The following is a 27,698-nucleotide window of genomic DNA, read 5'->3' on the forward strand; positions in this document are numbered from 1 at the left end:
CAGCCAGCCTCAGCAACTTAGTGAGGCCCTCTGCAACTTAGTGAGATTCCATTTCAAAATAAAATAATAAAATAAGGCTAGAGGTATAGCTCAAAGGAAGAATTCTAGATTCAAGCCCTAGAACACACACACACACACACACACACACACACACACACACACACTAACAGATATAAAGTGGGGGGAGAGTGCAAATCTGATGTCTGAGAGCTCACCTTTCCTGTGCTGCTTGAGCCCCCCTCCTGGGGCACAGAGTCAGGAAAACCACCTGATAAACCAACCTGGCCTCCAGTCTCAATAAAGCAGGCTATGCCCTCCTGACCCTTGGGGTTCGTTGTCTTTATTTTATTTTCATGGCAGCCTCAGCTGCTGATCCATAGTTTATACCCACCACAGTTATGAGTTGTCTTCCACAAACAGTTTGTAGAATGCCAGGTCAAGTTTAACGATCAGCGTGTTTAGAGTATACCAGTCACCCCACACGGCTTGGGAAGTGGGTGAAGGAGTCCATGGCAGGAACCTGCAGCAGATCCGGGAGGGAAGAGTCATCTACTTCTAGCCTCACTGCCTGTGTTGTGTTAAGATAAGACCTCTGCCCTGGAGCGCAGTGTCTGGTGAAACACAGAGCTGTAAACAATGGTGCTAACTCAGGGCCAGCAGAGAGCAGAAGAGCCCAGAGCAGGCGCCTCTAACCAAAACTGAGGGTACAGGTGGGGCTCAGTAGGTGTCCTGGAGGAGATATTTCTGATCCCAGTTATCCAAGAAAAGGAAGGAATAAAACCTTCTGTGCAAAAGAGCAGCGCACACAAAGCTTTCGGTGCAAGACAAGTAGTTTCCCAGTAGGATTACTGTTTTCTGAGGGTTTTTTTTTGGGGGGGGTGGTTGGGAATTGGATCCAGGAGAATTCTGTGTCCAAGATACACCCTTAGCCCCCTTTTCTTTTGGAACCAGGTCTTGCTAAGTCTCTGAGGGTCTTATTAAGTTGCTGAGGCTGGTTCTAATCCTACCATCCTCATTCCTTATATCTCAGCCTTCCAAGTACTGGGATTACAGGTGTATGCTACTGCATCCATGGTATCTTTTTATAAGAGGAGGGAGACAGCTCTGAGTTCTGCCCTGCAGCTGTGGGGCTGGGCCAGGTGTTGAGAGGTATCATTTAGTGGACAGTGGGGACCAGAAGGCCGGGGAATGATGTGGCTCAGTTTCCTTTTAGGTCAGTCACTCCAACTGGTGGGAGGCTGTGAGTGGCACCCCAGTGCCATCTGTGGCCCTGGCCTTCCTGGCCACTGATGAGGACCTGAGCTAAGAGGGTGGCGGCCATGGGGTAGTGAGAACCCAATGGATAAAGGGAAAGAGGCAGAGGCAGAGGACTTGGTAGTCACTGCTAAGTTGTTGAAACTGAAAGAGGGAGGGGGCTGGCGGTCCCCCGAGGTCTGGCCTCATTGCGCTGGGGAGGCTGTGGCAGGAGTGGATGATGTTGAGAGCAGGAGGGGGTGAGGGACACACATAGGCATGCTGCTGAACTCTTTCTATCCTAAGCTAAGCCCTGGAGGTTTGAAGCCCAGGGCAGAGGTTCTGGTTGTCACTTCAGCCTCTGCCTTGGTGACAGCACTTACTGCCTGGAGAGGGGCCCATTCAGTATCCTAGGGCTTCATGGAAGAAGGCTTTTCTTAAGCTGAGCTGCTGATAGCCCGGGCTAACTTCCTGGTCCTGGCCCTGATTCATCTGTCAAAAGCCCTGGGAGGAGAAGACCTGTTTCTCCCCACCCACAGCTGTGTGGGGGCAGCAGGAATATTCTTCCTGTCCCCTGCTTCCAGGAAATTCCCTGAGAGTCCATGAGGAAACTGTCAAAACCTGTCTTATTCAGGTTCAACAACTTAGCAGTGATTGCCAAGTCCTCTGACTTTACTTTCTAAGTATCTATAGAGGAGGATGTTCGCTAAAATGGGGGAAGTTTTTTTTTTTTTTTTCAGATAGAGGAAGGTACTTCCTGAAGCTGCAGAGTGAGTTAATGGTGAGGTTGGGAATGGTTCCTCAGGCTTGAACTCTCTGCTGAACTGTGTGATTGGGTGTTTAGTTTCCTAGAACCCAGATTTGGGATTTTTGTTGTTGTTTCTTTTTTAAATTTATTTTTATTTTCATGTGCATCATATTGAAAATGGCACACATTCAGACTGTGCTTGGTGCCTTCTCCAACCCCCTACTTCCCCCTTTCCCCATCCCAAGAGTGAGTGTCCAGGTTAATCAATGCTACATTCATACTTTTACACATATCCAGATATAGCTTCTCCATTAATCAGGATTTACCAGGCCTCATCCCTGAGGCTTAGAGAGGTGGTCCCAAGGTGTGGGGCAGGCTTTAGCCTCACTCCTCTACATAGGCCCTTTCTTTGTGCTTTCCCTATTCCAGGCTCCTAGCACCCATCCCCTACCTACTCCCACAGGAACACAATTTCTAAACCCTCCCCTTGGGCCGGGTGTGGTGGCGCACGCTTGTAATCCTAGGGCTTGGGAGGCAGAGACAGGAGGATTGCACAGGTTCGAAGCCAGCTTCAGCTATTTAGTGAGGCTTTCAGCAACTTAGTGAGACCCTGTTTCCAAATAAAATATAAAATAGGTCTGAGAGTATAGCCTGGAGGTAGAAAGCCCCTGGGTTACATCCCCAGTACTACAATAAATAAATAAATAAATACCTAACTAAACACTTCCCTTCCAGAGACGCCAGAGTAAACATTCACCAGTTCAAGAGATGGCCAGCCTTTATTGCATGGATGACTCACAATCCAGACATTTGTCCTTTGGACCTACTCCATCCAGTTAGCAGAGCATGGCTGTCACCTCCCTTGTTCTTAGTGTCTTACCTCTATGAATGCAGCCTAGGTAGGCTACATACCCATGAGCTCATATTCTCAACACACCATTGACTCCTCTTGAGCCAACTTCTCTCCTTTTGGCATGGGCATGCATGCACACACACACACACACACACACACACACACACACACTTGTCTCACCTGTCAACTCTGGTTCCTTGTTGATGTGGGGCTTGACCTAGTTGTTTATGGGTCAGACCACTTTTGAAAAGGGTAAGAAGGTGACAGTGGATAGAAAGGGAGGTCACTTGACAGTCAGAAAGCTTTCTTGGGACAAATTCTGCCCTGAGGTAGACATGGCTTTAAGTTCAGGGAGAGCATGCACCCAAAGAAGATCCCCTCTGGCTGCAGCTGGCCTTTCTCTACAAGTCTATTGGGATTCTGTGGGCAGGAGCTCTGTCTAAACCATCTCCATGTCTCCAGTATCAAGTGCAAGGAAGGGACCACCTCTTTTTCCTGTTTGTCAACTGAGGAAAGTAGGACTCAGGTGGGTTAAGTGCATTGCATAAGGTCACAATAGCAAATTAGCCTCAAATAGGAACAAGCACAAGAATCAAGTTTGAAAGAATGTAAGTGGGAGATGTTATACTTCTGGATTCAAATGGCTCAGCTAAGCTATTCACGCAGCCTGAATAGGCTGAGAAAAGGTAGTCTCTGATGCTCTTGGCTTAGCTTGTGCGTGACCCTCTGTGGCTCTGGAACAGACAAGGCTGATTACACCTATCTCTGTGGAGACTCTGAAAACTTGCTCTTCCCTCAACTGTCTCATTAGAGGCAACAGGATACCTTTCCCAACACCTGGCCAGCAGCACTTGTTGCTGGACGAGGACCTTCATGTGTGTTTGGTGAGGTCTGGGCCTGGGCTTCTGGCTCATGCTTTTGACTGTTACATGTAATAAGATGGGGAGTCGAGGGAAGCCCTCCAAACAATCCTAAGGCTGTCATTGGCTTCAGGATCTCGGTGTGTTCCAGCCTCCATATCTCTGCTGCAGGTGTGCGTGGCCCCTTTACCATCCTGCTATGTGAGGCTTGTATCTTTGCCCACATCTGTCCCTTAGTGAAGACCTCACCCTCCCCTCTGACACATGTCGACCCCACCTCTACTAGTAACCAGCTCCAGTCCTCGCCCTTCCTACAAGCTTCCACAGGCCACCCTATCTGTAAACATGGTATCAGGGAGGGATGTGACTACTGCCGGATACAGCAGCTGAAGTGGGGCTGGGCGCTGGAGAAGAGGAACTTTCCAACATTTCTCCACTCTTCTACCTTTCGGTGTTCTTCTGGGCTCACAGTGAAAGCCAGGGAATAAGGGAGCCCAAGTGATGAAGTTCTCAGGGGTTGGAGAAGTTCTCAGGGGTTGGAGAACGATCTGGAACTAAGGACAGGGCGAAGGAGGCAGAAGGTAGTCTTAGAGTAGCCGCTTACTACCCCTCCTCTTGCTACTGGGCTGTGTGCTCCTGGGGTCCTGGAACCATCCCTGCTCAATGCTAGGTGAGCTTCCCAGCCTCTGCCACAAGCAGGAGATGCCCCGTTCTACATTCTGAGATACTCCTGTGTGAGTTCCACAGCAGCATACAGTGAGACTTCCACACACCTATCCCCTCATTGCCACCTCTAACATGCAAAGCATTGGGAGAGTCTGTTTCTTCTGCCCTAAGCAAATAGAAAAGCAAACCTAGCTATACTGTAACCTCAGTGTGCTCTGTTTTACTCCCAGCAAGGAAACTGGAAGGGAGCCCCGCAGTGGGCTGTCCTGGCCACTGTGGGCCTTTGCTCTCAGGGAGTCTGTCTCGAGCTTCAGGCCAAGCACCATTTAGAATCCCTGCACCCTGGCCTTTAGAAGGACACCAGAGAAAGTGAACAGAAAGCATTTCATTCCAGAAGAAAACAAATGGGTAGAGAATACACCACAGTGGGAGAAAAAATCATCCTCTAGCCTTAGGCTCCAAGCAGAGGTTATAATTAGAATTTCACTATTTGTATCCACTGTAGGTGAGGTACTCACACTAGTGATAGTTACCTCTACCTCTTGGGTAGGACTTTATAGTTTGCAAGGTGCTTGAACATACATTTGACAGGTGAGGAAACTAAAACTCAAGAGAGGCAAAACAAATGGAGACTCTACAGCTTAAAGGAGGCAGAACTCAGATTAGACGCCAGGCCATGAGACTCCGGCTGCCGACTGCGGTGACAAAGAGCTTTCTGGCCTCTCTAAATTGGTGTTGTAGGCCAAGGTTCATTAGCTCAGCTCTCAGCACCGCTACATCACCATCCCAAGTCAGTGGTAGTCGATGGCATTTTAATGGAACCCACATAACTCTTTCTGTTGGCATTCTCAGGCAGCTGGAGTTTTTGTGTTTTATGATAATTAAATACCATCATCTTTCATATCTGACAATCCTTAGGGCCCGATTAATGACTGCAGTGCTTGCTGGGGTCATCATTAACTCTGTAGCAAGGAGAACTTGGGGCACCTGTCTGCCATTTTGCAGGGCTGGGGGTAGCACCCAGCCTGGCACCCTTTTTTAAAGCCAGTTGCTGACCATAAATCACAGGGCTTTTGACATTTTGAGTACTTTGCCTGAGCCAAAGCTCTGAAGTTTATGGCTTTTTCACATGGGTATGATCTTATAAGAAGAATAGTGACATGTTCCACTAGGCTCTTTCTACCTATAATGCACCCACAGTTGGTCTGGACGTGTGCATGGTTTCCTCTTGCCTGCTTCATCAATGAGAATGATGTGAATACTGCCCTCTAGGGGTTGTTGTGAGCATTAGAAAAGTTAAGAATGTGAACACACACATAGTAGGTGCTCAAAAAAGTAACAGCCACTCTTAATATAGATTAAGTAAAATGCCACAAGGAGGCTGACTCCTAGAGTAGGGGCAGGGACAAGGGCTAGATCTCTTCTCTCCGCCATGGTAACACTGGGCAGTACTGGATCAGCCACTGCCTCCCGCTGCTCTGGTGGGTAGGGAGGGGGCATGCAGTCCACCCAGGAGGCTGCCGCTGCTGAGGGCTTCCTTATCACATTCTGTCTCCATTAAAGTGCTGCCTGAGGAGAGCTAGACAGAACAAATGGCCCTATTCATTGTCTCCTTCTCCCCAGTCCAAGGCTGCCTGCTCTCTGGGGTGGGGGCACCGCTGAGACAGGTTGCACTGACATCCAGGTTCTCTCTCCACCCATCATGGGCATCCCTGCCGGCTCCCTTCCAGCCCAGGACTCGGCATTGCTTGTGTTCAAGGCGACCATTCACATTCTTTGGCCTTTCTGGGGACCCTCCTCGTGGAAGCTGCAGTTTGAGCTGGGAGGGGGTTGCGGTAAGGATTAGGGTTAGAAGTGAGGCTGGACACTAGGCTGCATCAGGTTCCAGAGGGTTCCCGGGCCCAGCGTGGGCTTCATGCTTCATTTCACCACTGTCCCTACATACTTGTCCTAAGGAAGTGACCCACTCGGAGGGGCTTCTGTTTCTTTCTCCTTTCCACTCCTAACTCCACTCCTCAACCCCCCGCCAGATTGGCTTTATGACTCTATGGCATAAAAGATTGGGTGGCCCAAAGATCAGAATAATGCACTTTCCGCTAAAAACACCCAAAGCACTTGATAGTGCTACTTGGGAGGTTTCCAGAAAGCTCTCCCCTGATCCAAGAAAAAGCAGCCTTTGGAATACGGCATGTGTGGCTGCTTAAATCCTCTTCTTTCAGGCTCCTAGTCTCCTCTGTAAAATTCTTCTGGGAAACAAGCGAAGCAAAATATTCTGTGAACTTCAGAGATATTTCTTTCCCAGTGATCACCTCACTAGATTTCATTGCAGCTGTCATCCCTGGAGTAAACCATATTTTTCCCACTTTACAGAGGAGAAAACTGAGGTTAAAAGAGGTTAAGTGACTTGTCCATGCGTTTATCATTAATGAATGGCAGAATCTAGACTAGAATCTAATTTCTTAAACTTCTTCACCTCCACAATACATTCAGCCTCAAAAGACAAGGCTTTCTGTGTGTATGGCTTACGTAGATAATAAAGATTTACCACCAGACTTACCACCTTTGGACATCACCAGAAATTGTATTTGCTTTATGTCTTTGTTAATGACATCTACTTAGTCACATACTTTTGGACATTTTACTTACCTGCTCCAAGTCAAAGCTTGTCATCTAAAAGCTGGTGGTAATAATACTTGTTGCTCTGATTAAAGGGAGTAAATAAAATATTGATATCAATCTCATCTATAAATTGGGAAGAAAAATAGTAATTTCTCTGTAGTGGGTTTTAATAAAAAATAAAGCTGGATTACCACCTATAGAAGGCCCAGAAAAGTCCCGAGCACACAGTATGCGCTCAGTAAATGTCCGTAGTGGTTCATATCACACTGACACCAACATGGCTCACTTCATTGAAAAGTCAGGATTAGATGGCCCTGAGGCTACCTGTCTAAAATTTCACCACTGTCCCCACATACTCAGGCCACAGCTCCCCCTCACTGCCGGTGTTAGATTTATTAGCATCTCAGCTAACTATAGATCTTACTTATTTGTTTGGGTTGCTACATTTGCTGTGTGCCATTATATATGATTAGTGGTTCTCAAATCATAGTTATTTATCGGTCACCTGAAGGTTTTGTGAAATCAGATTACTGGGTCTCACTGTGAGGTTCTTAATTCAATAAGTCTGGGGCAAGACCCCAGAACTGTCATCTCAAACACAATCTCATACCCACTGGTGATGCCGAAGCTACCAGTTAGGGACCTGATTTTAAAAACCAAAGCCCTAAAACCATGGAAGATGCTGACATGGGTAGCTCGTCCTTTTTATTTTCATCTTATTTATTGTTTCCCTTGTTAGAATTTAAACCCGTGTGTAGAGGCAGGAATTTCCATTTTGTTCATTGTTCTTTCCCCACCATAGACACATGCCTAGAATAGTAGATGCTCCATAAATATCGTCGACTAAATATGGATTGGATGCATTAATCTGTATGATTTGCAGCGTCCCTCGTCTCCTCCCCTGCGGCCTTGTCCTGCCCTCTGTGGCAGCTCACTGCCCCACACTGACCCTGTGTGCTTGTTCCCTAGATCACCCAGGTGGCCTGCAGAGCCACCCGCGCCTTCGGACGCCGCCACCACCGCTCTCACACTCCCACACGCCCAACCAGCACCACGCAGCTTCCATCAACTCCCTGAACCGGGGCAACTTCACTCCGAGGAGCAACCCCAGCCCGGCACCCACGGACCACTCACTCTCCGGAGAGCCCCCGGCCGGCGGGGCCCAGGAGCCTGCCCATGCCCAGGACAACTGGCTGCTCAACAGCAACATCCCGCTGGAGACCAGGTGCACGCCGGGAATGGGTGGCAGGGGTTTGGGGCCAGAGGCCAGCAGAGCTGAGACGGAGGTCTTAAGTGGTGTGGTGGCGTAGCAGTCTGTGTCCCTGCCTCTTACCTAACCAGAGAAGCTGGGGTCAGATACACAGCCCTGGGGTGCAATTCTCTGCCCAAGTTAAGGGCAGTGGGATGTGGTCCAGAAAGAACATGGGCTTTGGCCCAGCGCTAGCCTGCTGCTGAATAAAGGTATGGCCTTGGTCACATTGTTGACCCCTCTGTGCCTCGTGTTTCTTCTCTACACAATGCCCATGACACTGTCTCAGTAGGACTGGTGTCAATGTAGATGAGAGCTGGCATGTACAGAGGAAGCCAGCACAGGTGTGTGGCGGAATCAGGCTTTCAGTCCAGGGTTCATTGGAGACCTGGCTCCTGCCTGCTCCTACCATGATCTCATGGCCCTGTGCCTCTCATCAGGCCTGTATCAGGGGGAGCTCAGTAGACGCCAGTCTCTCTTCCCCTCCTCCAGTCTAGTTACCCTATCCCCTTTATCTGCAAAGCCCTAGTAATCCTTGGTGTTTCTTCAGCAGTGTTGATTGCAAGGGCTCTCGTATGTGTGACAGACAATCCTCACCCCATTAGGGGGCAGGTCTTGTTATAATGATCCCCATTGAGGAGTTTGGGAAGCTGAGGATCAGAGCTGATTCACCATGAGCCCAGGGTCACGTGGATAGTTAATGAACAGCTCAGATTTGAACACAGCTTGCCTGACTTCCTCTCCACTGCTGTCCACTGACACCACAGCCACCTTCTCCAGGTCTCTCCCTCCTTCCAGTCCCAACCTGGAGTGCTGCCCTCAGCCCGGGACTGAGCCTGGATTCTCCAGCCGTCTTCCTTCCCTTGGCTTAGCCACTATTTTTAATAGCCATATAACTCACTGGAGAAAATGCAGAAAGATATAAAGAGGAGAATTAGATTTACCCATAATCCCGCAATCTGAGATGGCACTGGTGAGTGCAGAGGGCGTGGCCTTTCCTGTCCTCTAAACTGAGGGGAAAGTGTTCCAGGCTGGTTCAGGGGCACCTCTTCATCTTCCACTCTTGTACCGAAAGTTGTGGGAAGCGTAGATTGTATTTTCTCAAACTTCTATCTCTTACCCTTGAAGAGCACAGAAGTCATACCACCCTTAAGGAAAGGAAACTGACCTGCAGGTGGAAGAAAAATGCCTCCCTCTGCTCTGCCTGACACAGGGTGATGGGATTGGCACGTTGAGCTTATAGAGTCCAATGAGAGAAAATCAGCGTCCTTTTGTGCCATTTCACTCCTCTGGGATTGTTTTTCCAAAAGCATGTTTCTCAGAGATGAGGCCCAATCAGCCCCTACCCCTAGTCTCTTAATTAATATTGTTTCTGTTGGCGTCCTTTAAAACCACATGCGACTCTTCCCCTATCTATCTCCTCTGCTCTCATCAGTTACAGAGTGTGATAATTGTCTGTCATCCTGCCCAAGCTAGCTGATCAGGTCTCCATTCCCCCAGTGTGCTCAGAGAGTGGCTTACGGCTGGAAGAAGCCAGCAGCTAATCAATGGTCTGATTTCTGCATGGACCAGGGCCCTCACTCTCTCTGTTTGAATGTTACTTTTTCTCAGTTAGGAGCAAAGTAAGACTTCCTACTTTGAGTCTCCAGGTCTTTTCAGGGAAAGGGAGAGAGAGGATCACCAGCCAGGGAGTTTTACCTAAAAGTTGGTACGTGATGCAAAGGCGGGCCTCTCTCGCCTCTCCTGCCTCAGGAGCCTGTGCTCCCGCATCCATCGCCACACTGCATGGGACTTCATTTTCTCTATGGCTCAAATAATAAATGTTTGTTGTAGAATAGTTAGCAAATGAAATAAACAAAAAGCAAAGAAAGTCACCTCTATATCTACCACTAAAAGACAAATACTATTAGCATGTAGGTATATATTTACATACACTACTTTATATGTATATCCATATACATATATAACAAATGTGATAGTTATATTGCATATATTTAATATTCATTCATACCTTTGCTGTAATGCTTACTGGGGGGGCAAGTTCCTTAACATCCCTGAGCCTTGATCTTTCCATCTATAATTTGGGTTTTGTAAAAATCCATGCTTCTCAAAGAAGGTGGGAGGACAAAGGTGAGATTCATGTAAGAAATACACAGCACAATGCCTAGCATAGAAGCCACACTATGAAATCTATTTCCCATCTTTTCATATATCTTGCTCCCCAAGTAGACTCTGTGTCATTCAGAAGACATTCACCGAGTCCCTGATCACCAGAGGGTTTAAGAGGAGACAGTAGGTTGTGCTTTGTAGGAGACAGTAAGTTCTACCCCTTCCCTACTTTTCAGAAGTGCAGCCTGGTGTTCTGAGGGTGCATGTGATAGCCTACTCACCAAAGCAAAAGGCTCCAGGCATAGACTTTGGAGTCAGACACATCTTGTGCTCCAACTCCTACCTTTTTGCTCATTAGCTGGACCTTCAACTTCTTTACCTCTGAAATGGAAAAAAAAAGAATACTATCTTCCTATCTGGTCAGCTATTGCTCCATTACAAACAACTTCAAAACTCAGCAGCATAGGAAACATCCAGAAGGTTATACATCACAGGCTGGGTCGGGAGTTCGAGAGGGCCCAGTTGGTTCTTCTGCTCTGCATGGTGTTACAGGATCAGTTAGAAATCGACTAGGGTATAACTAGGGTATGGGGAAAGGGCAGCTGGAAAGCCGGGCTCAGAAGGCCCCCTTGCCCTCTAACATAGCTTCAGGACAGGAAGTGGACTTCATGCTGTGTGGCTCAGGGTTTGAGATCCATGAGACAAATGCCATAGATCCTCTTGGAGACGTGATCTGCAACTGGCAGAGTGTCATTTCCACTGTATTTTGTTGGTCGATGCAGTCATGGGCCGACCAGCTTCAAGGGAAGTGGAAACAGACCCCACTTCTCAGTAGGAGAAGTGTCAATGAATTTGCAGCCCTCTTTAATCCACCACCTACCTTGGAAAGCTGTTGTAGCAATTACATTACGATAATGGCTGGCTGGGTCTGGTGGCACACATCTGTAATCCCAGCAACTTGGGAAGCTGAGGCAGGAGAACCTTAAGTTCAAGGCCAATTTTGGTAACTTAGAGCGAGCCTGTACCAAAATAAAAAGTTCTGGGGACGAAGCTTAGTGGAAGAGCACCCCTGGGTTCAATCCCCAGTACTGCAAAAAGAAGGAACAGAAAAAGATAATGTCTGAAAATATCTTACGTATTCTACTACCTATCACGTAGTACTTGTTAGTTAATAAACACTCACTGAATGCCTATGTGACAAACATGTGAGATATTTACGAGTACAAAAGACTCTTGCAGCAGGGTCAGTGCTATGATAGAGCTGAGCGCAGGGAACGTGCTGTTAATGATTTAGGATCCCTAGCATGGGATATAGTGCTTGCCGCCACATAGTAGATGCTCAATAAATATTACCACACAGGCCAGTGGAACAAATGCTGGAACAAACACACGAGTAAAGATACTTAACTGAGGCTAGAGTGGGGAAAGGTGTGGTTTCCCAGTGGCCCTGGTGCCATGTGCCATGAGTTGAAGAGCAAGCAGTAGTCCTCCAGGTGGAGGAGCGGAGCACAAGAGAGCCCGGGAGAGGCAGTCTGAGTAATAGACTAGAGGCCAAGAAAGCAGGCCATATTTGAGACAGTGGTCCTCAACAGTTGTGGCCAAGCCCCAGCAGAAAGAACACCGCCTTGTGCCAGAGAAATAGCAGTGGACCTTTCCTAATTGTCAAGCTGAGCCCATGTTGAGAGTGCAAGTAAATAGCCAGGCAAACACGGTAACAGCTGGTAGAATGACCAGGAGGGATTACATTTCATGCTGGCAGAAAAAGAAAGGCTAGCGAAGGACCAAGGGGAGCAAGGGCTTGGGTAGACTGCTCCACTCTCTACACCCCCCACATCTCTGGCAGTCCCCAAGGCTGAGTCCCCAGGGGAGCCTGGGCTTACTTGTGCTCCCTAGGGCTGGTGGAGCATGTTGCTTTACGCCCCCCAGATGCATCTGTGATCCATTCTTCTGGGAGCCATGTGGTCAGGGGCCCTCACACCCTGATCCGCTTCTTTTGCACTCTGCAGCATCAGATGCTTAATTGATTTCACAGGGACTGTCTGATTAATAACCCATCAGGCTTCTGTCGGATAAGGGGAAGTCAGAACAGAAGGCTGCCAGACCTCTGCTCCAGCTCAGCTTAGCTCAGTGCAGGCCTGGTTTGGGCACCTGGGGCCCACTTCCTGGTCACTCTGAAGTTGAGTAACAGCTTGCTCATCCTGAGGGATGGGGACAGCCCTGGTGTGGTTCCCAGAATGTCTCAGGGTGTCTTCTTGTGGGCCAGGCTCACCCCTGAGCATTGCAGCATTAAGATGGACAGTCGCAGACATGCTCAGATGCAATGCACTACTCTTTAAGAAGCTCACAGTCTGTTGAGGAAAGCAGACTCATGAAATGAAGACCAGCACTGCAGAGATCACACTAAGCAGAGGCAGGTGTGGTTCCTTCTGCTTGGGAACATCAAGTCGCAACCAACAAACACTCATAGAATCCTTACTGAGAACAGCCAGGTGCCGTGCCAGACAGCTTGGGGACTAGCCAGGTGTGAAGGGGACCAGGTCTCCACCCCACTCAGAAGAGCTCCAAGAACAGCACCCACATGGCCGTAGTCCCTCTCTAGAAAATCCCTTTTCCTAAGGGGCCTCTGTGGCTGTGAGGCCAGAAAGATCTGGTTTGATTCATCCTCACCTTTCTTTGCTGCATGACCCTGGACCCTGCCTAGGCCTCAGTTTCCATATCTGTCAAATGAAGTAATAATACCCATCAAAGTGAGGGTCAAATAAATCAGGTGTCCATACATGAACTCCCAGCAGGTGGTGAGCAGGAGGCTGCAGGGCCATGACCCAAGCTGGTCTCTGCAGCTTAGGGTCCTCAGGGGAAGTGCTTAGAGCTCTTGTTTCATAGAAGAAAAAGATGCAAAAATGTTGAGAGAACAGGACACATAGGGGGACAGCCTCGAGCTGGCAGCCAGGACACCTGGCTTTTAGTCTCAGCCTTCCCGCTGCCTTGCTGTGGGTATAAAAGCAGGGCACATGTCTTGCTGGGCCTCAGTTTCCTCATCAGTTGAACAAGGACAAATAATTTGGCCAAGAATAAAGTTTTCAAAATACAGGAGAAGGCTGTTTTAAGGCGGCAGCAACGTTCTCAATAGCCATCGCTTTTAGCATCTGCTTACGTTCCTCCAGACTCCCAAGGGACTGCAGTGATTAATGCCCAAGTTAGTACGCCTGTGGAAGAAAGCCCTTTCAGGAGATCTGGCACCCTGTTGCTCTAGAGATCCTTTACTTGGTTGTGTTGCTTTTTCCCTTATCCTAACCGATATGTACTTTTAGAAGATAATCGCCAAAGCTCTCCCTTTTGAAAAACAACAGCTTCTTTGTAAATCATTGAAAGGTAAAGATCCAGGCACTTGAAAATCCCCACTGTTAACATTTTGATCTTTACCTTTATGGCTTTTTTTTTTTCTCTCTCTCTCTCTCTGAAACCTACTTATTTGTTTATTTCTGGTGGTTTTAGTGTATAGACATGGCTTTAGACACAGTCTAGCCTAGTGATGGAAGCCAAACTCCTGGCGTTCCAGGAGTGGCCTGCGGAGCCAGCATTGGTCCTAGGGAGGCAGCCAGAACTCTCCCTGGTTCCTCTGCACAGGGCCGTGTGGATTGCAGGGAGGCCTCTGGAAATGCAGGGAAATGAAGAAATAATAAGCACCACCTGCTGCTACCTTCCATGAAGCACAGACTGTCCCTCCCATATGCCAGCAGGCTTCCCTTTGTGTACCCTGAAGTCAGCAGCATTCAGCACAGATTTATTTAGTGCCTACTACTACGTAGCAGGCCTTCTTCTAGACTCTGAGCACATAGTAGTGAACAGGATAGATAAGACTCTCGCCTTGTGAAATTGAATTGCACTAGGAAGAAACACAGCAAGCAGATAAGCATATATGTGTTTTATCACTTCCCTATCATCACTCCCTGGCCCCTTTCCCTGCTTTATTTTTTTTTGTCACAGGGCCCAACACTGTGAGCATGTGCCCACCTGTATGTGTGTGAGGATGTGTGTGTATGGGAAACAAATGTGGTGCAAGGGGCCAGGTAGTGGTTGGGAAGAGTGGGGTGGGAGTTGCTCCGGTCAGGGTGAGGTGGTCATAGCTGAGCAGGGAGGATATGCTCCACCTGTAATTGCAAAAGGACAATTTAGTCAGATGAAAGCAAAGGCTTAGTCTATTGGAGAAAAGCAAGAGTGCAGTGTATCCAAGGCATGGAAAATGCAGTGTGAGAAGTGGTTGAAGACAGAGAAGTGAGTGATCCAAATTGCACTCTAGTTCTAAATGGTGAACAGTTAGCCCTTTTATAGATGCTCAGAGCAATGGACTCACCTTTGGAGGGCAGGCAGATGATGGACCTGGGACCTGAACACAGATCTTTCTGACTCAAGAGTCCAGATGCCTCCCTCTGGGCCACCCCCCAGGCCTCTCAGCTGGAGGGCTGCCTGCCTGGACGCAGAAATGACGCCACTGTGAGGGACTTCCACATATTTATAACTCCTCCCCAGCACTGTAGGAGACCTTAGGGTTCCTGGACTCCACCAGAACAGCCTGCCACCCAGGTTGCTAGGCCCTGGTTGGGCTTCATGACCAACCAAAGAGGAGGTCCCGCCACTCCTGCAATATTCAAAGACACCAGCTGCAGAAAAGTGTTACCTTGTGCTCTTGCTGTCTCCAGGGATGCTGACGTATGGGGTTTCGAGAGGGAGCTTGTTAGCCCCCTATGTTGGTCAAATGTGTATCTCGGTTACTATTGAAGCAGATATGGACCAGGGGGTATACGAGACTCCACCAGAGTCTCCACCAGAGACTCCACCAGAGTCTGGTGACCTTGGCAAGTGTGGTTGCCACTCCACACATCCTCATCTGTGGAAGGGGACTAACCCCTCCTTACACAGCCTATTTTGAAGATTTGAGAGCATATAAGTGACTAGCTCAGGGCCGGACACGTGTCAGTCCTCCTCAGTGAGAGCCATGATCCCACTGCCACAGAGCCAGGCATTTGGGTTTGTATGGAGAATGCACCCCTGGATGCTGTGTGCCAGGCAGACCCCTTGCACATGTGGCTTGCACACTGACCCATCGCCTGGAAACCGCGCCCCGCTGGTCTCACACACCGCTGCTCCGGACAGCCACTTTGTGTGTTTCTCTACTCTCCCCCTTCATCGATGCATGACTCATTGCTTCATTCATGTCTCCATGTGTGCGTAGAAACCTAGGCAAGCAGCCATTCCTAGGGACATTGCAGGACAACCTCATTGAGATGGACATTCTCAGCGCCTCCCGCCATGATGGGGCATACAGTGACGGGTAGGTGACATCCCCACGCGCTTCCCTTCTGTGTGTGCTCTCCCTGCGGCTCCTGCACTTGCATGCTGCCTCTGAGTCCTTTCCCTGGGATCTCCTGGGGGAAGCAATGCCCTGATGCTTGCCCATCCCCAAGTCCACGTTTGACTTGCAACAGGCTGTCCTTGGAATCCCCTGACCCGGCATATTAACAACACTCTTGTTAATATGCAGCTCCCAGCATCTCATTGGCTGCCTTCGCCATTCGGAAAACCATCTCACATAGCAATTGTTATGCAGCCCTGTATTGGATGTATTGTGGCCCTGAGTGTGTGTTCTGTGGCCTGAGGCTTCTTGTACCCCCAAGAGGGTGGGTTTGTCCTAGGATCGCCAAGGGAATGCAGTGCAACTAATGCACCCCATTTCTCAGGCTGTGTGCAAACCTTCCCGTGGCCACAGTTAGAGCCATGCTATGCGGGATTTCCTGCTACCTAATTTGGCCACAGCCATGTGCTCTGACCATGCCACGCTGCCCTCAAGCCTGCAGTGAAGCTGTGGGATGCATTTGCCCATCCGTCCTCCTTCCCAGCCTTCACCTGGGGCTCGGAAGGCAGCAGTCTGGCTTCCGAGCAGAGTGCTTAGAAGGCATACTTAACAGCCACCAGGGGACTCGGCCACCAGCACAACTTACGGGTGGTTTCTCGGCTTCCATCCCAACAAAGCCCTGTTTGGAAAATAGGGGATTCTAGTCCTAGCCAAGATAACACTTGTAATGGCAGGTATAGGAAGGGAAGAAAAATTTTAGGTCCCAGTTGTCTCTAGCAAACAGACAGGATTTTAGATATTTTCCAAGTTACCATAATACTTTCAGAGGACAAGTAGCTTGTACCCCAAGATGCAGCCTCCCAGCCCTATCCATTCCCAGGAAAAGGACCTCAAGGCCAACCTCAGTTGTGTGAGCAACACCTCTACCCTGGCTCGGGTGGGGCTTCCCTTGGACAGGGCTGTCCCATCTGTGTGCCCTGTTTTGTGGTTTGGTCCGTGACTCTCCTTCTCCCATCCCTGCCATCTCCTCTGTGGTGACTCTCTCTCTCTCTATCTCTATCTCTATCTCTTTATCTCTCTCCAAGCTCATCTGCATGCTTTTCCTGCAGCCTCTGTCCTGCAGGTCAGGTCAGGCCCGGTGCCTGGTCAGCTGGCATGCCCTGACGCCTTCCCACCTCTCTCCACCCACAGGCACTTCCTCTTCAAGCCTGGAGGCACCTCCCCGCTCTTCTGCACCACATCCCCAGGGTACCCACTGACGTCCAGCACCGTGTACTCACCCCCGCCCCGCCCCCTGCCCCGCAGCACCTTCGCCCGGCCAGCATTCAACCTCAAGAAGCCCTCCAAGTACTGCAACTGGAAGTGTGCAGCCCTGAGCGCCATCGTCCTCTCCACCACACTGGTCATCCTGCTGGCATACTTTGTGGGTAAGTGCATGCTCTCCCTAGCTCTCATTGGCTCCCTTTGGCCCAGAGGGCAGCAACCAAGGAACCTGTGGGCACTGGAGGCTCCTCCGCAGCACAGCCATCACTACAGACCCTGGGGTGTGGACTGACTGAACCATCAGGTTCAGCTCTTCTAATGCCTCCTCCGCATGTGTCCTTCATGTGCGAGGTTCCTAGCACTCGGGGATAAGCACACAATGAGGCCAGCCTCTGAGCTGGTGGTCTGTGGCATGAGTGTTATAGATTGGAGTTGCTGCAAAATAAATGACAAGCTGGAGAGATGGGACAGCAGGAAAGCCTCCCTCTTTGGCAACATATGACTGCAGTTAGGAGCCAGAGGAGGTGGAGCATCCTGGAGTTGGGGGAAACTGCCAGGAAAGCATGTGTATGATGGTGAGGAGCTGAAGGTATTGTTGGAATGAAGGCTGGCAATCTGGGAAATCCCAGCTGAGGAGCAGCGGGTCCCAGTGAGCTGGCCCAGAGAAACACAGGGGCATGGAGCAACACTGGCCGGGTGCTTCTTTCCTGATCCCAGAAACTCAACCCACTGCCTTGCTCCCATGAGACAGCTCCTACTGCATTCTTAGGATATATTTCTATCACCGTCTGGTTTCCTACTCTCACCTCTCTCTCTGGACTCCTCTCAGGGAAAAGTTTAACCTGGAGAGACCTGTGAGCACTGTATATAGAGTCTGCAGCCTCTGCATAAATCAACCAGATAAAATAGGCATCTGAAGGGAGACTGGCTTAACCCTCGGTGCCTTTCTCAACATTTGTTTGTTTGTTTCTTTGTTTGTTTGTTTGTTTTGGTGGCAATGGGGATGGAACCTGGAGCCTTCTACCTCCGGCCTATACTCCAAGACCTATTTTATATTTTTTAATTTGCAAACAGGGTCTCTTAAGCCAGCTGAGGCTGGCTTCAAACCTGCGCGATCCTCCTGTCTCAGCCTCCCAAGCGCGGGAATTACAAGCGTGCGCCACCACGCCTGGCACCTTTCTCAACTTTTAGGTTCTGTAATTCTAAGACTTAAAGCAGGTCAGGCCAGCTTGAGGAGGCTTCAACCCCATAATAAGGAATTCAGAGAGAATCCTGTAAGCAAATAGGATGCAAGCAAGGTTGGATGATTTACATGTTTCATCTCTTCTTCTATCTAACTGATTAGTTGTTATGATCTAAAAGATGTGTTAAGAACAGTCCGAGAGCCGGGCGTGGTGGCACACGCTTGTAATCCCCGCGCTTGGGAGGCAGAGACAGGAGGATTGCGCAGGTTCGAAGCCAGCCTCAGCTACTTAATGAGGCTCTCAGCAACTTAGTGAGACCCTGTTTCCAAATAAAATATAAAAAGTGGGTCTGGGAGTATAGCCCAGAGGTAGAAAGCCTCTGGGTTCCACCCCCAGTACCACACACACACACACACACACAAAGAACAATTCTGAGGCTGTATTCAGAAAGCAAGGACTTCTAAAAGCTATGTTGAAAAGGATTTTGAAGCTATATTCAGACTCATGAAAGAGTCTGTGTTTGAGTTTGTGATATCTGCCATGGTCACAGGAGTAGAAAATATAGATGACTGGCCAAGTATTTGCCATCACTGCTATGGGTCATTGGCTAAAGAACAGCAAAACTGGGAAAGGTTAAGACCCACCCAAGCTCTGTGAGAATACATCTTGATATAGACTGTGTGGCAGGGAAGGGTTGCAGAATTCATGAACAATCGTTGGCATCATCAATACTATCTCCACCAACCACTGGCACAGTCCTTGCTTCCTCCTGACATTATTATTTTCCTAAATGAATAGACTTTTGGACAGGCACTGTCACTGTTCAGGAGTCAAGCAGTTTGTTGCATATAGACATCAAGTTGTTTTGCATCGAAGCCTTGAAGTTAGCCTAATTTATTTGAAGCCAAATAGACTAGGGTGGAAGAGTAAATTTTTATAAGATTAAATAAACTATTTTTCCATCCCATGAGTGTCTTCTTCTTCTATTTAATAAGAATACATGGTCAACGTTTAGCTGTCTATAGACAAGGGCTTACGTAGTGAACTCCCTGTCATAGGAAGGGCACAAATGAACTCCATGACCATGACCATTTAGTAATAATATTTAAGCATTGGCTGATGATTTTTACTAGATGACTTTTTATTTTTCCATCCAATATTAACCATCTTTGAGTCTTTAATTATTTTGTGAATTTTATTTCTCATCCAGCGAGCCACATGGAGTGTCTGCTTTGAGCCAGGCACTATTTGAAGTGCTAGGGTTAGAGATATGGCCCCTTATGAACCCTTGAGGTGTTCACAACTTAGGAGACAGTCATGGTAGCAGGCGAACCTAGGAGTGACTAGTTTACACAGCAGCTCAGGGGCTGTGGGAACACCCACCCCCAGTAAGGAGGGCTAGCAAAGGCTCCTCGGGAAAAGTGATGTGTGTACCAAATATTAAAGCAGGAGTTAATCAGAAGCTGGCATGCAGGAAGGGTGTTTCGAACCTGGTAACTTATAAAGAGTTAAAAGCAGCTGATCTGGCAAAGAAGTGTTTAGTTTGAAGCACTGGAGGTTGGGTACACCACTGGAGCTAATATATAGCATATTCTTGGGTTACAAAGATCATTTTGAGCCAGGTGTGGTGGCACACGCTTGTAATCCCAGCATTCGGGAGGCTGAGACCAGAGGATTGTGGTTCGCGGACAGCCTCAGCTATTTAGTGAGGCCCTCTGCAACTCAGTTAGACCTGGTTTCAAAGTAAAGAATAAAAAATAGGGCAGGGGGTGTAGCTCGGAGGTAGAATCCCCTGGGTTCCATCCCCAGACCTGCAAAAAAAAAAAAATCATTTTGGAGCTGAGCATTTGGGTAGTTGGGAAATCATTGATAGGTTATAAGCAGTGGTAGGACATAGATTTTTATTTCACAAACATAAGGGTATAAGGAAGGGAGGAATAGAAGGCAGAGCTATTAGGAAACTGTTGTAATAAACTAATCAGGAAGAGCTGATGGCTTCAACCAAGACAGTGACAAAGTAGATGTGGAGAGAAAAGAGGAAATCTAAGGTCATTTTAGATTTGTGTCTCAAGTTAGGAGTGGTCATAATAATGTGTCCTTGAAAAAATAAATATATCCTTCTGATAAAGTTCTATCGACATAGAAAGCTTAAGACTGACTAAAGAGCCAGGCACGGTGGTGCACACTTGTAATCCCAGCATTTGGGAGACTGAGACAGGAGGATCACGGTTCACGAACAGCCTCAGCTACTTAGTGAGGCCCTCTGCAACTCAGTGAGACCCTGTTTCCAAATAAAGAATAAATAGGGCTGGGGGTGTAGGTCAGAGATAGAATGCCCCTGGGTTCCAATCCCAGTACTGAAGAGAGAGAGAGAGAGAGAGAGAGAGAGAGAGAGAGAGAGAGAGAGAGAGAGAGAGAGAGAGATTGATTCTGGGCTCTAGCAATTGCACCCAAGAATCAGGTCAGAGGCAAGCTGAGCACTCCCTCCTTACCTAGAGACACAGCATAGAGTTGGGAGGAGCTTGGACCCAGTGCCTGGCAGCCCAGGACTCCTTCCCCAGCTCCACCACAGGGCAGCTGTTGGCCCCACACACCTCACGGCGTTGCCTGAATCCTTATTTTCTCATCTAGAAAACTCACAGCCACAGAAGGCTGTTCCTGGAATTGGGGAAGCTCAAGCAGGTGAATGTAATGCAGGTGGGGATCGTCCACCCTCTTTTCAAGGGAGGTGGGTGGCAGGCTCAATGCCTGGTCTCCTCCAGTTGCGGAGAGTAAGAACAAGCATCTTATTGCTTGGCCATAATTACAGGCTGTGATGACTAACTTGTAAGGAACTATCAATTATTAAAAATCAAATTAATTGTCTCAGCCAAGCACAAATATCCTTAACAAAGACTCTTTTCCAGCAGACCAACTGATCTAATCAACAGGCAAAAAGCACAGATATTTAATTAGATTTTTGATGAAAAATTGTGTTTAATTTCAAGTATAATCAATTATTAATTACAGTAATGAGTGAATCTGACTGGGTTTACTAATTAACTCATTTAAAAATTATGAATAACCTTTTCATTTGTAATTATTTTCTACATCCTATCAAGTTCCAGATAAGAATTGCATCCCCTCACCAGCAGAGGGGGAGGCAGAAACAGAGGGCAGAGAAGAATGTTTCCTGGGCTGGTATCTGCCTAGCGTTGCCTTATCTGAATGGTAATCCTGACAGGTCCATTTGACTTTCCATTTCTTGGTTGGGAACTTTCTTGAGAAATGAGCAGCCAGTGACCTTTCTGTGGCAAAGGAGATACTTAGTGCACTTTCATCAGAAAATAGAGAAATGGAAGTCAGCCTTTACCTCCCACCCCCACAGAGACACAGAGCCAGGCCTTCCTGTGGGGACTTCTCTCTCCACCCTGCATCATTTGGCTGCATTCGTGGGTTGGGGGCCTAGGGAGAACCCTCTGCACTTGTGGTTGCGGGAACTCTGCAGAATGACAGTGTACATTTTTGTCTCCAAAGGCCGTCCTTGTTCAGAGAGGCCGCCCTGACACAGTTTCCTTGTCTTACTCTCTGATTCTCCTGTTCCACTTTTCAGGGCCTTGCTATTCTGATTGAGTGCCTTTGCTTTTCCTTTCCTGGAGAACTTTGATTGTAAAACAACATATCGGGGGAGGGACAAGAGAAGACTAGTTTTAGATCAAAGCATGAGACTTGTACAGCCATGGCAACAATGCTTTAGTTTATAGCACATGATTGTCTTTAAAACATTGTATACAGTGGTATAAAAATAACACTAGTCAGTGGTTATCATTCAGCGGCTGGCCTTGACTGTGCCTTCCAGGTGGCCCTTTCCGTCCCAAGCTCTTTGTGTTTTTCTCATTGAGATCTCAAAGCCCTAATTGATGATTATCCCCAATTTCCAGATGAGGACCAGGAGACCCAGTGAGCTTAAGCAACTTACACATAGTCCTGGTCCATGTTAGGAACATGTCATACCCAACCCCAGGCACTCCGCCTCTCAAACTATGCTCTTTTCCTCCTGGGAACTCACAGTCTTGACCCCTATGCAGTGACTTTCCTGTCTTCACACTTGGCTCTCTGGGTTTTTACCGTGTGCTTAGCACCGGGCCAAGCACGTATCATCTAGTGTATCACTCCTCATCCTCATGCTGTGAAATGAGTATTATTTTCTAGCTGAGGAAACTCAAGCTCCGAGAAGGTAATGACTGGCCAGGTTCACGCAGACAGTTAATTACCTGACTGATTCATCCAAGACACTAGGATGCAGTCCTGCTCACACTGCCCATGAAGAACCACAAGACCCCACCTCAGCCCAGCCCAGCTGTCTCTTGCCCACTCTGTAAAGTCAGGCACGTTTCTTAAACCCAACCTTGCTAAACCTTAATTTCTACTTTTATCCAATGAGTGTATCTGGGATGTTGGCCCGTCTTACTGAAAGGAAACCCAAAGTAGCGTCCTGATTGAGGGCCTGGGTTCTGAAATCAGCGGCCTGCTTCCAAATCTCAGTTCTGCTACTTATAGGCTTTGTGTCATTAGATGAATCTATGCAACCTCTCTTTCTCTCAGTTTCCCCATCCATAAAATGAGGATAATAACAGTGGTTGTGAAATTCTGGTAAGATAATTTATCTAAAATACCTAGATTCTATTGTTACTGTAGTATCATTAGTATTATATCATTATCTGTAGTATCATTAGTATTATGTCATTATTAATGTCCGAGCATTCATAACTTTGAGTGAGGACCCACTTGGACCAAGTCTATCTCTTACCTGGGAACTTCACAGATTAGTCACAAGGGCAGAAGGCAGAGTAACCAAGGGACCTGTCAGAAACCATTTGTAGGGATGCTTTTCTAAGGGAGCAGCTCTAAGAGGAGTCATCACCTAAAAAATACCTCGCATCCTTTCTTTAACTAGGACGAAAGTTAATTTTGCTTCACTGACAGTTGCCTCTCTGCAGATGAAACTGACAGCTTCCCTGGCAGACACGGTTCTGCAGAGAAGCCTCAGGTTTATGTCTTGAGGACTCCTTAAGTACCTGTCTGGCCAGACAGGCCTTTGGAATAGGAGTTAGAAAAGGTCTGTTAATAATACAAAAACCAGGAATGGCTTTACATTTCAGTGACGGCCCCAGATTACCCTGGGATGCTGGTTCTTCCATCGGTAGGCACAAGCTCAGTCTGCAGGGCAGAGGTGTCAGTCACTATAATCTCTCCAGAACAACACAGTGCTCTCCTCAGGAAAGAAAGCAGGACTCAGGAACTTGGTGGAAATCCTAAGCATGCCTCTCACAAGCATGTAGCCATTGAGCCTTGGTTTCTTCATCTGCAAAGTAGAAATGATAATAGAACTACCTTTATAAGGCTGTGTACAAATTAAATGATACGTTGAAAAGCAGAGGGCCTGTGTCGAAGGAGCTGCCCCTTGCTGATGGCCTTGGAAGATTATCATTCCCACTCCTTACAAATGGGCCTCAGCCATCTCAACCCAGAAAGTGATGAGAGTAGATGAGCCCATCTGGCCCATCCTAGTCTATAGTTCTCTGCCTGTAGGAAAAAACTCCAGAACATAGAGGATGGAGTAAAAAAAGAGGCTGCGTCAGCCGCTGGGTAACCACAGTGAAACGTTCCAACATGCTCAGAAGAGGGATCCCTTTTTAATTAGGTCACATTTTTCACCTCTACTAAAAGCTGATTGCGGATAAAAAAATAAAATAAAAAAAATAAAAACCCTTGCTCAGAGTGGTGATAGTTTAATTTATAAGTGAGAATGTTGTTGAGCTTAATTGCTGTTCTTCAAAAGGCAGCTGTTTGAGAGCCATGCTTGGTGGAAGATTATCGCAGCTCTTGATCTGGTAGAGCCCGGGTCATCCAGTTCTCCAGGCTATCTGAGAAACACCAGTCGAGGGGAACTTGGGCACTAAGTATGAATTGCAGAGAATTGTGCAGGCTCTCCCAAGACCTCCGACGTTTCACCCTGCATACTGGACTTCAGTATGGCAGCAATCCAGTTAGAAGGAATATTTGACTTCCTGTCTCCTAAGGGGGGCTGCTACTTTCCCGTCTCCTAATGCCTTACTTTCTGGTGCATAGCAAGGCCATTGCACAAAACCCAGCACAGGCAGCTGTGCTCAGTGAGCTTGGTTGAATAAAAGACCTAGTAGGATGTTTAAGTCCACCATGGGTAATCTAAGTAGAACAACAGTGTGGATATAAGCATGGTGGCAGAAATGTCCATTTTATGTCCTGAGGCTGGGATACAGGTGAAATGGACATGAGATGAATAGGAAAGACCTAGAAATAGAGCGAGGAGACACACACACTCTTATCTCCATCTGGCTCAGTTCATACGGTACCAGGACCGCGTCTGTTTCATCAGCACAGGCCTGTTACACTGTGTGGGGGTGTTTATGAGAGAACAATAACTCACTTTCTCTCCCTCCTCTGTGACTTCACATTAGGCCTTTGGACAGAAGCCGTAGATTTAGCTTTTTTTGCACAAAGAATAAGAAACAGAGATGATTGAACTTGGTCTTTTAGGAAAACGACAAAGTGATAAAGATACAGGATCCTGTATAACACCTTTCTTTTCTCTCCAAGATTGATGGCTTCATGCTGCTCTGTGAGAACTGCTAATAACAAGATACATACATATATACACACATACTTTTTGTAACAGACCCCAGGCAATTATCTTTCAGCTCCCCAAAAGACTTACAGGGCAGCATGGCTCTCTGCTGCCACTGGGACTTGGGGCAGACTCACTCCATGGGGCTTCAGAAGGCAAAGCCAGACTGGAGGGGTGAAAATGGTGGGAAGGCCCCAGCCAGTGCTAGGGGAGAAGCTTTCTGCTGGGAGAGCTATATCTGTGGAGAGGGCTATCTTGGGGAGCCCATGTCTAGAATGAGAGCAGGGGCTAAGCGCCCAGGCTCTATTAGACCCACGATCTTATCTGTGCCATCCCTTTGCCTTAATAGCCCTGCCACCTGAATGAGGACTTATCTTCTTTAAACTCCAGGTTTTTCTTCTGCAAGATAGAAATAAAAATGAACAAACAAAGGGCCGGATGAAATTATGAGTCATTCAACATACTTCAGCTCAGCATGAAAGAAAATGTTCCCGTCTGCAGAGCTGCCCCAGGATAGAACTGTTTTGTAGCGATCTTCTTGGCAATGGAATTATTAGGTGGGAGGTTGTTAGTTTTGCTTAGTTGTTCATTTGTTTGATTGTTCATTTGTTTTTAACTTGAGAAGAATGTAATAAAGTGGCTGATTGCAAAAAGCGAGAGCCATATGTCAAGGAACAGTACTACCCTAGGCTACTGACATCAAGATATTGTTACTACCCACAGGTATATCTGGGCCAGGGGAGGAACACTTAACAGAACCTGGGGGACAGCCATCAGAAAAGGCTGCTTCACAGGAGCTGTGGTCTTCAGTAGAGGGTTGGAGATGATGGGACCAGGTATCTTGAATTTACTCTCTGCCCACCCTCCAGTCTCCTTCTCTTGGTGGGACCTAGCCAGCAGCCAGAGGCCAAAGGAACCCATTGATCCCGGCCACATGGATGGAGAAGGATGGACAGGGCATCTGAGGGTACATGATGACATCAGGCCCCCGCTTTTCAGAATCCCTTTCCTATGCCTGTACACCCAAGGTCTAATGCTAGGATTGTGGCTCAAGCCACTACCCAGGCAAATCCCCCTCACCTTCATGCCCACTCAGCCACCAGGCTTAGACCTCTTGGTTTTATAATCAGATTCATTGAGATGTAACATATGTGCAGAAAGAAAATCAGCACATTTTAACCATGCCATTCTGTGAATTCTGACAAACAGACCAGTGTGACCACCAGTACAGTCAAAACACAGGACATTTCAATTACTCCACAAAGTTCCCTTATCCTCAGCCTCTGGAAACCACTCATCCAGTCTTTGTCTCGGTAATTTCAGGTACTGTTTTTGAGTAGTGATAAAATTTACTGGATTCAAAATCAGAAATTACCCAAAATAATATACAGACTCTGAGATAGTTAGATGTTGAGAAAATTAGAAGACATAATTTTGAAGTCAAGGTTATGAGAGCAAGCAATGAAAACATTCTGGGCTTCTCTATGCATCCCGTGTGTGTGTGTGTGTGTGTGTGTGTGTGTGTGTGTGTGTGTGTGTATTGCTGGGGATGGAACCCAGGAGCATTATACCTCCAAGCTACACCCCCAGCCCAATTTTTTATTCTCTATTTGAGACAGGGTCTCATTAAGTTGCCGAAAGCCTCACTAAGTAGCTGAAACTGGCCATGAACCTCAATCCTCTCTGCCTCCCAAGAACTGGGATTACAAGAGTGCACCACCACACAGGGCTCCTATTTGACTTCTTTGAGGGACAGCAAACAGAGCCTCATTGCAATAGCGTGAATGTGGAATGGATGTTCTTCTCCCTTGTTACTGGGCCATTTTTTCACACAGTTTTTCAAACACTGGCTCAGTTTGAATTCTTTCCAGGCTTCACAACTCAGTTACTTTTGCACGGTTGCTGTTACCATTGAATTCCCACTGTTCCTGCTCACTCGTTATTACAAACAGCACTTCTGTGAACATCTTTGTGCCTCTACTGTTTTCTTCTTTGGGCTATCTTGAGGAGGATGTATTCCCCAGAGTTGGATGCCTGGGCCAATGTGGTATGAACAGTTCAAAGCTCTTGTTACGCACTGCTAGAGTCTCTGCAAAAGGATAGGACTGAATTCCAAGCCCCCAGCCAGGTATCCAGGTCCCCCACTGCTGCCAGTATGGAAATTTGTGTCTGGTCTTCCATTGGCCAGTTTAATTGGTGGGAAGTGATGATCATAAGTGGTCCTGAGACCCAAAGAAGCTAAAAGGTCTTCATGCAATGAAAGTTACCTGCTACCTGCCACCTTCTGCTCCTAATTAATTCTCTCTATCCCTCCCTCCCCTCTTCCCTCTTCCCTCATTTCTCTTTTTCTTTCTTTCTTTCCTCCTTTCTTTCTTCCCTTTTTTTCTTTATTTTGGGGGAAAGATACTAGGGATTGGAACCAGGGCCTCATATATGCTAAGAAAGTGCTATACCACATTCCCAGCCCTTTTTTTTTTTTTAATTTTGAATCAGGGTCTGGCTAAACTGGCCAAGCTGACCATCAAATTTGTAATCCTTCTGCCTCAGTTTCTCAAGTAGCTGGGATTATAGGTATGTACCACAGTACCTGGCTATCTTTTGTTTATTCCTAATTACTATGCAACAGCATAATTTAATTGCACTTACATGCAAAGAGGGTTCAGTCTCCCCAGTGACTGCTCTCTTGCTTTGTGGACATGAACTTTTGTGAAGGGGACATTAGGACCATCATTTCAGGTGCCAGATCCCAAGGTAGATATGGAGAAGCTGAACCCAGCCACATCATTGCAGGGAGTTAGAGAAGAATGAGCAGGAGAAAAGAGAGGTGCCAGGTGAGATGGTTGCAAAAAACAAAAAACAAAAATCAAAAAAATTTCTTTATTCCATTCAGTGCTTCCTCTTCTCAGTAAAAAAAA

The 27,698-nt window shown here is 47.5% G+C and overlaps 1 protein-coding gene across 4 annotated transcripts in view; it reads left to right on the top strand.

Moving 5' to 3' along the window:
* The window catches only part of TENM4 (teneurin transmembrane protein 4), a gene marked incomplete at both ends in the record, with an annotated part of 389,090 nt that overhangs the window by 152,032 nt on the left and 209,360 nt on the right, over positions 1 to 27,698 (top strand). For 3 of the 4 annotated variants that reach the window (XM_080708704.1, XM_080708706.1, XM_080708703.1), the window contains 3 exons: positions 7,949 to 8,204; positions 15,571 to 15,669; positions 16,882 to 17,117. In XM_080708704.1, the coding sequence (XP_080564830.1) occupies positions 7,949 to 8,204; positions 15,571 to 15,669; positions 16,882 to 17,117 (591 nt within the window). The remainder of the gene's footprint in view (positions 1 to 7,948; positions 8,205 to 15,570; positions 15,670 to 16,881; positions 17,118 to 27,698) is intronic. The other variant, XM_080708705.1, reaches the window with a different exon arrangement.

This window comes from Muscardinus avellanarius, assembly GCF_963383645.1.
Source record: "Muscardinus avellanarius genome assembly, chromosome: 1".
Taxonomy (NCBI): domain Eukaryota; kingdom Metazoa; phylum Chordata; class Mammalia; order Rodentia; family Gliridae; genus Muscardinus; species Muscardinus avellanarius.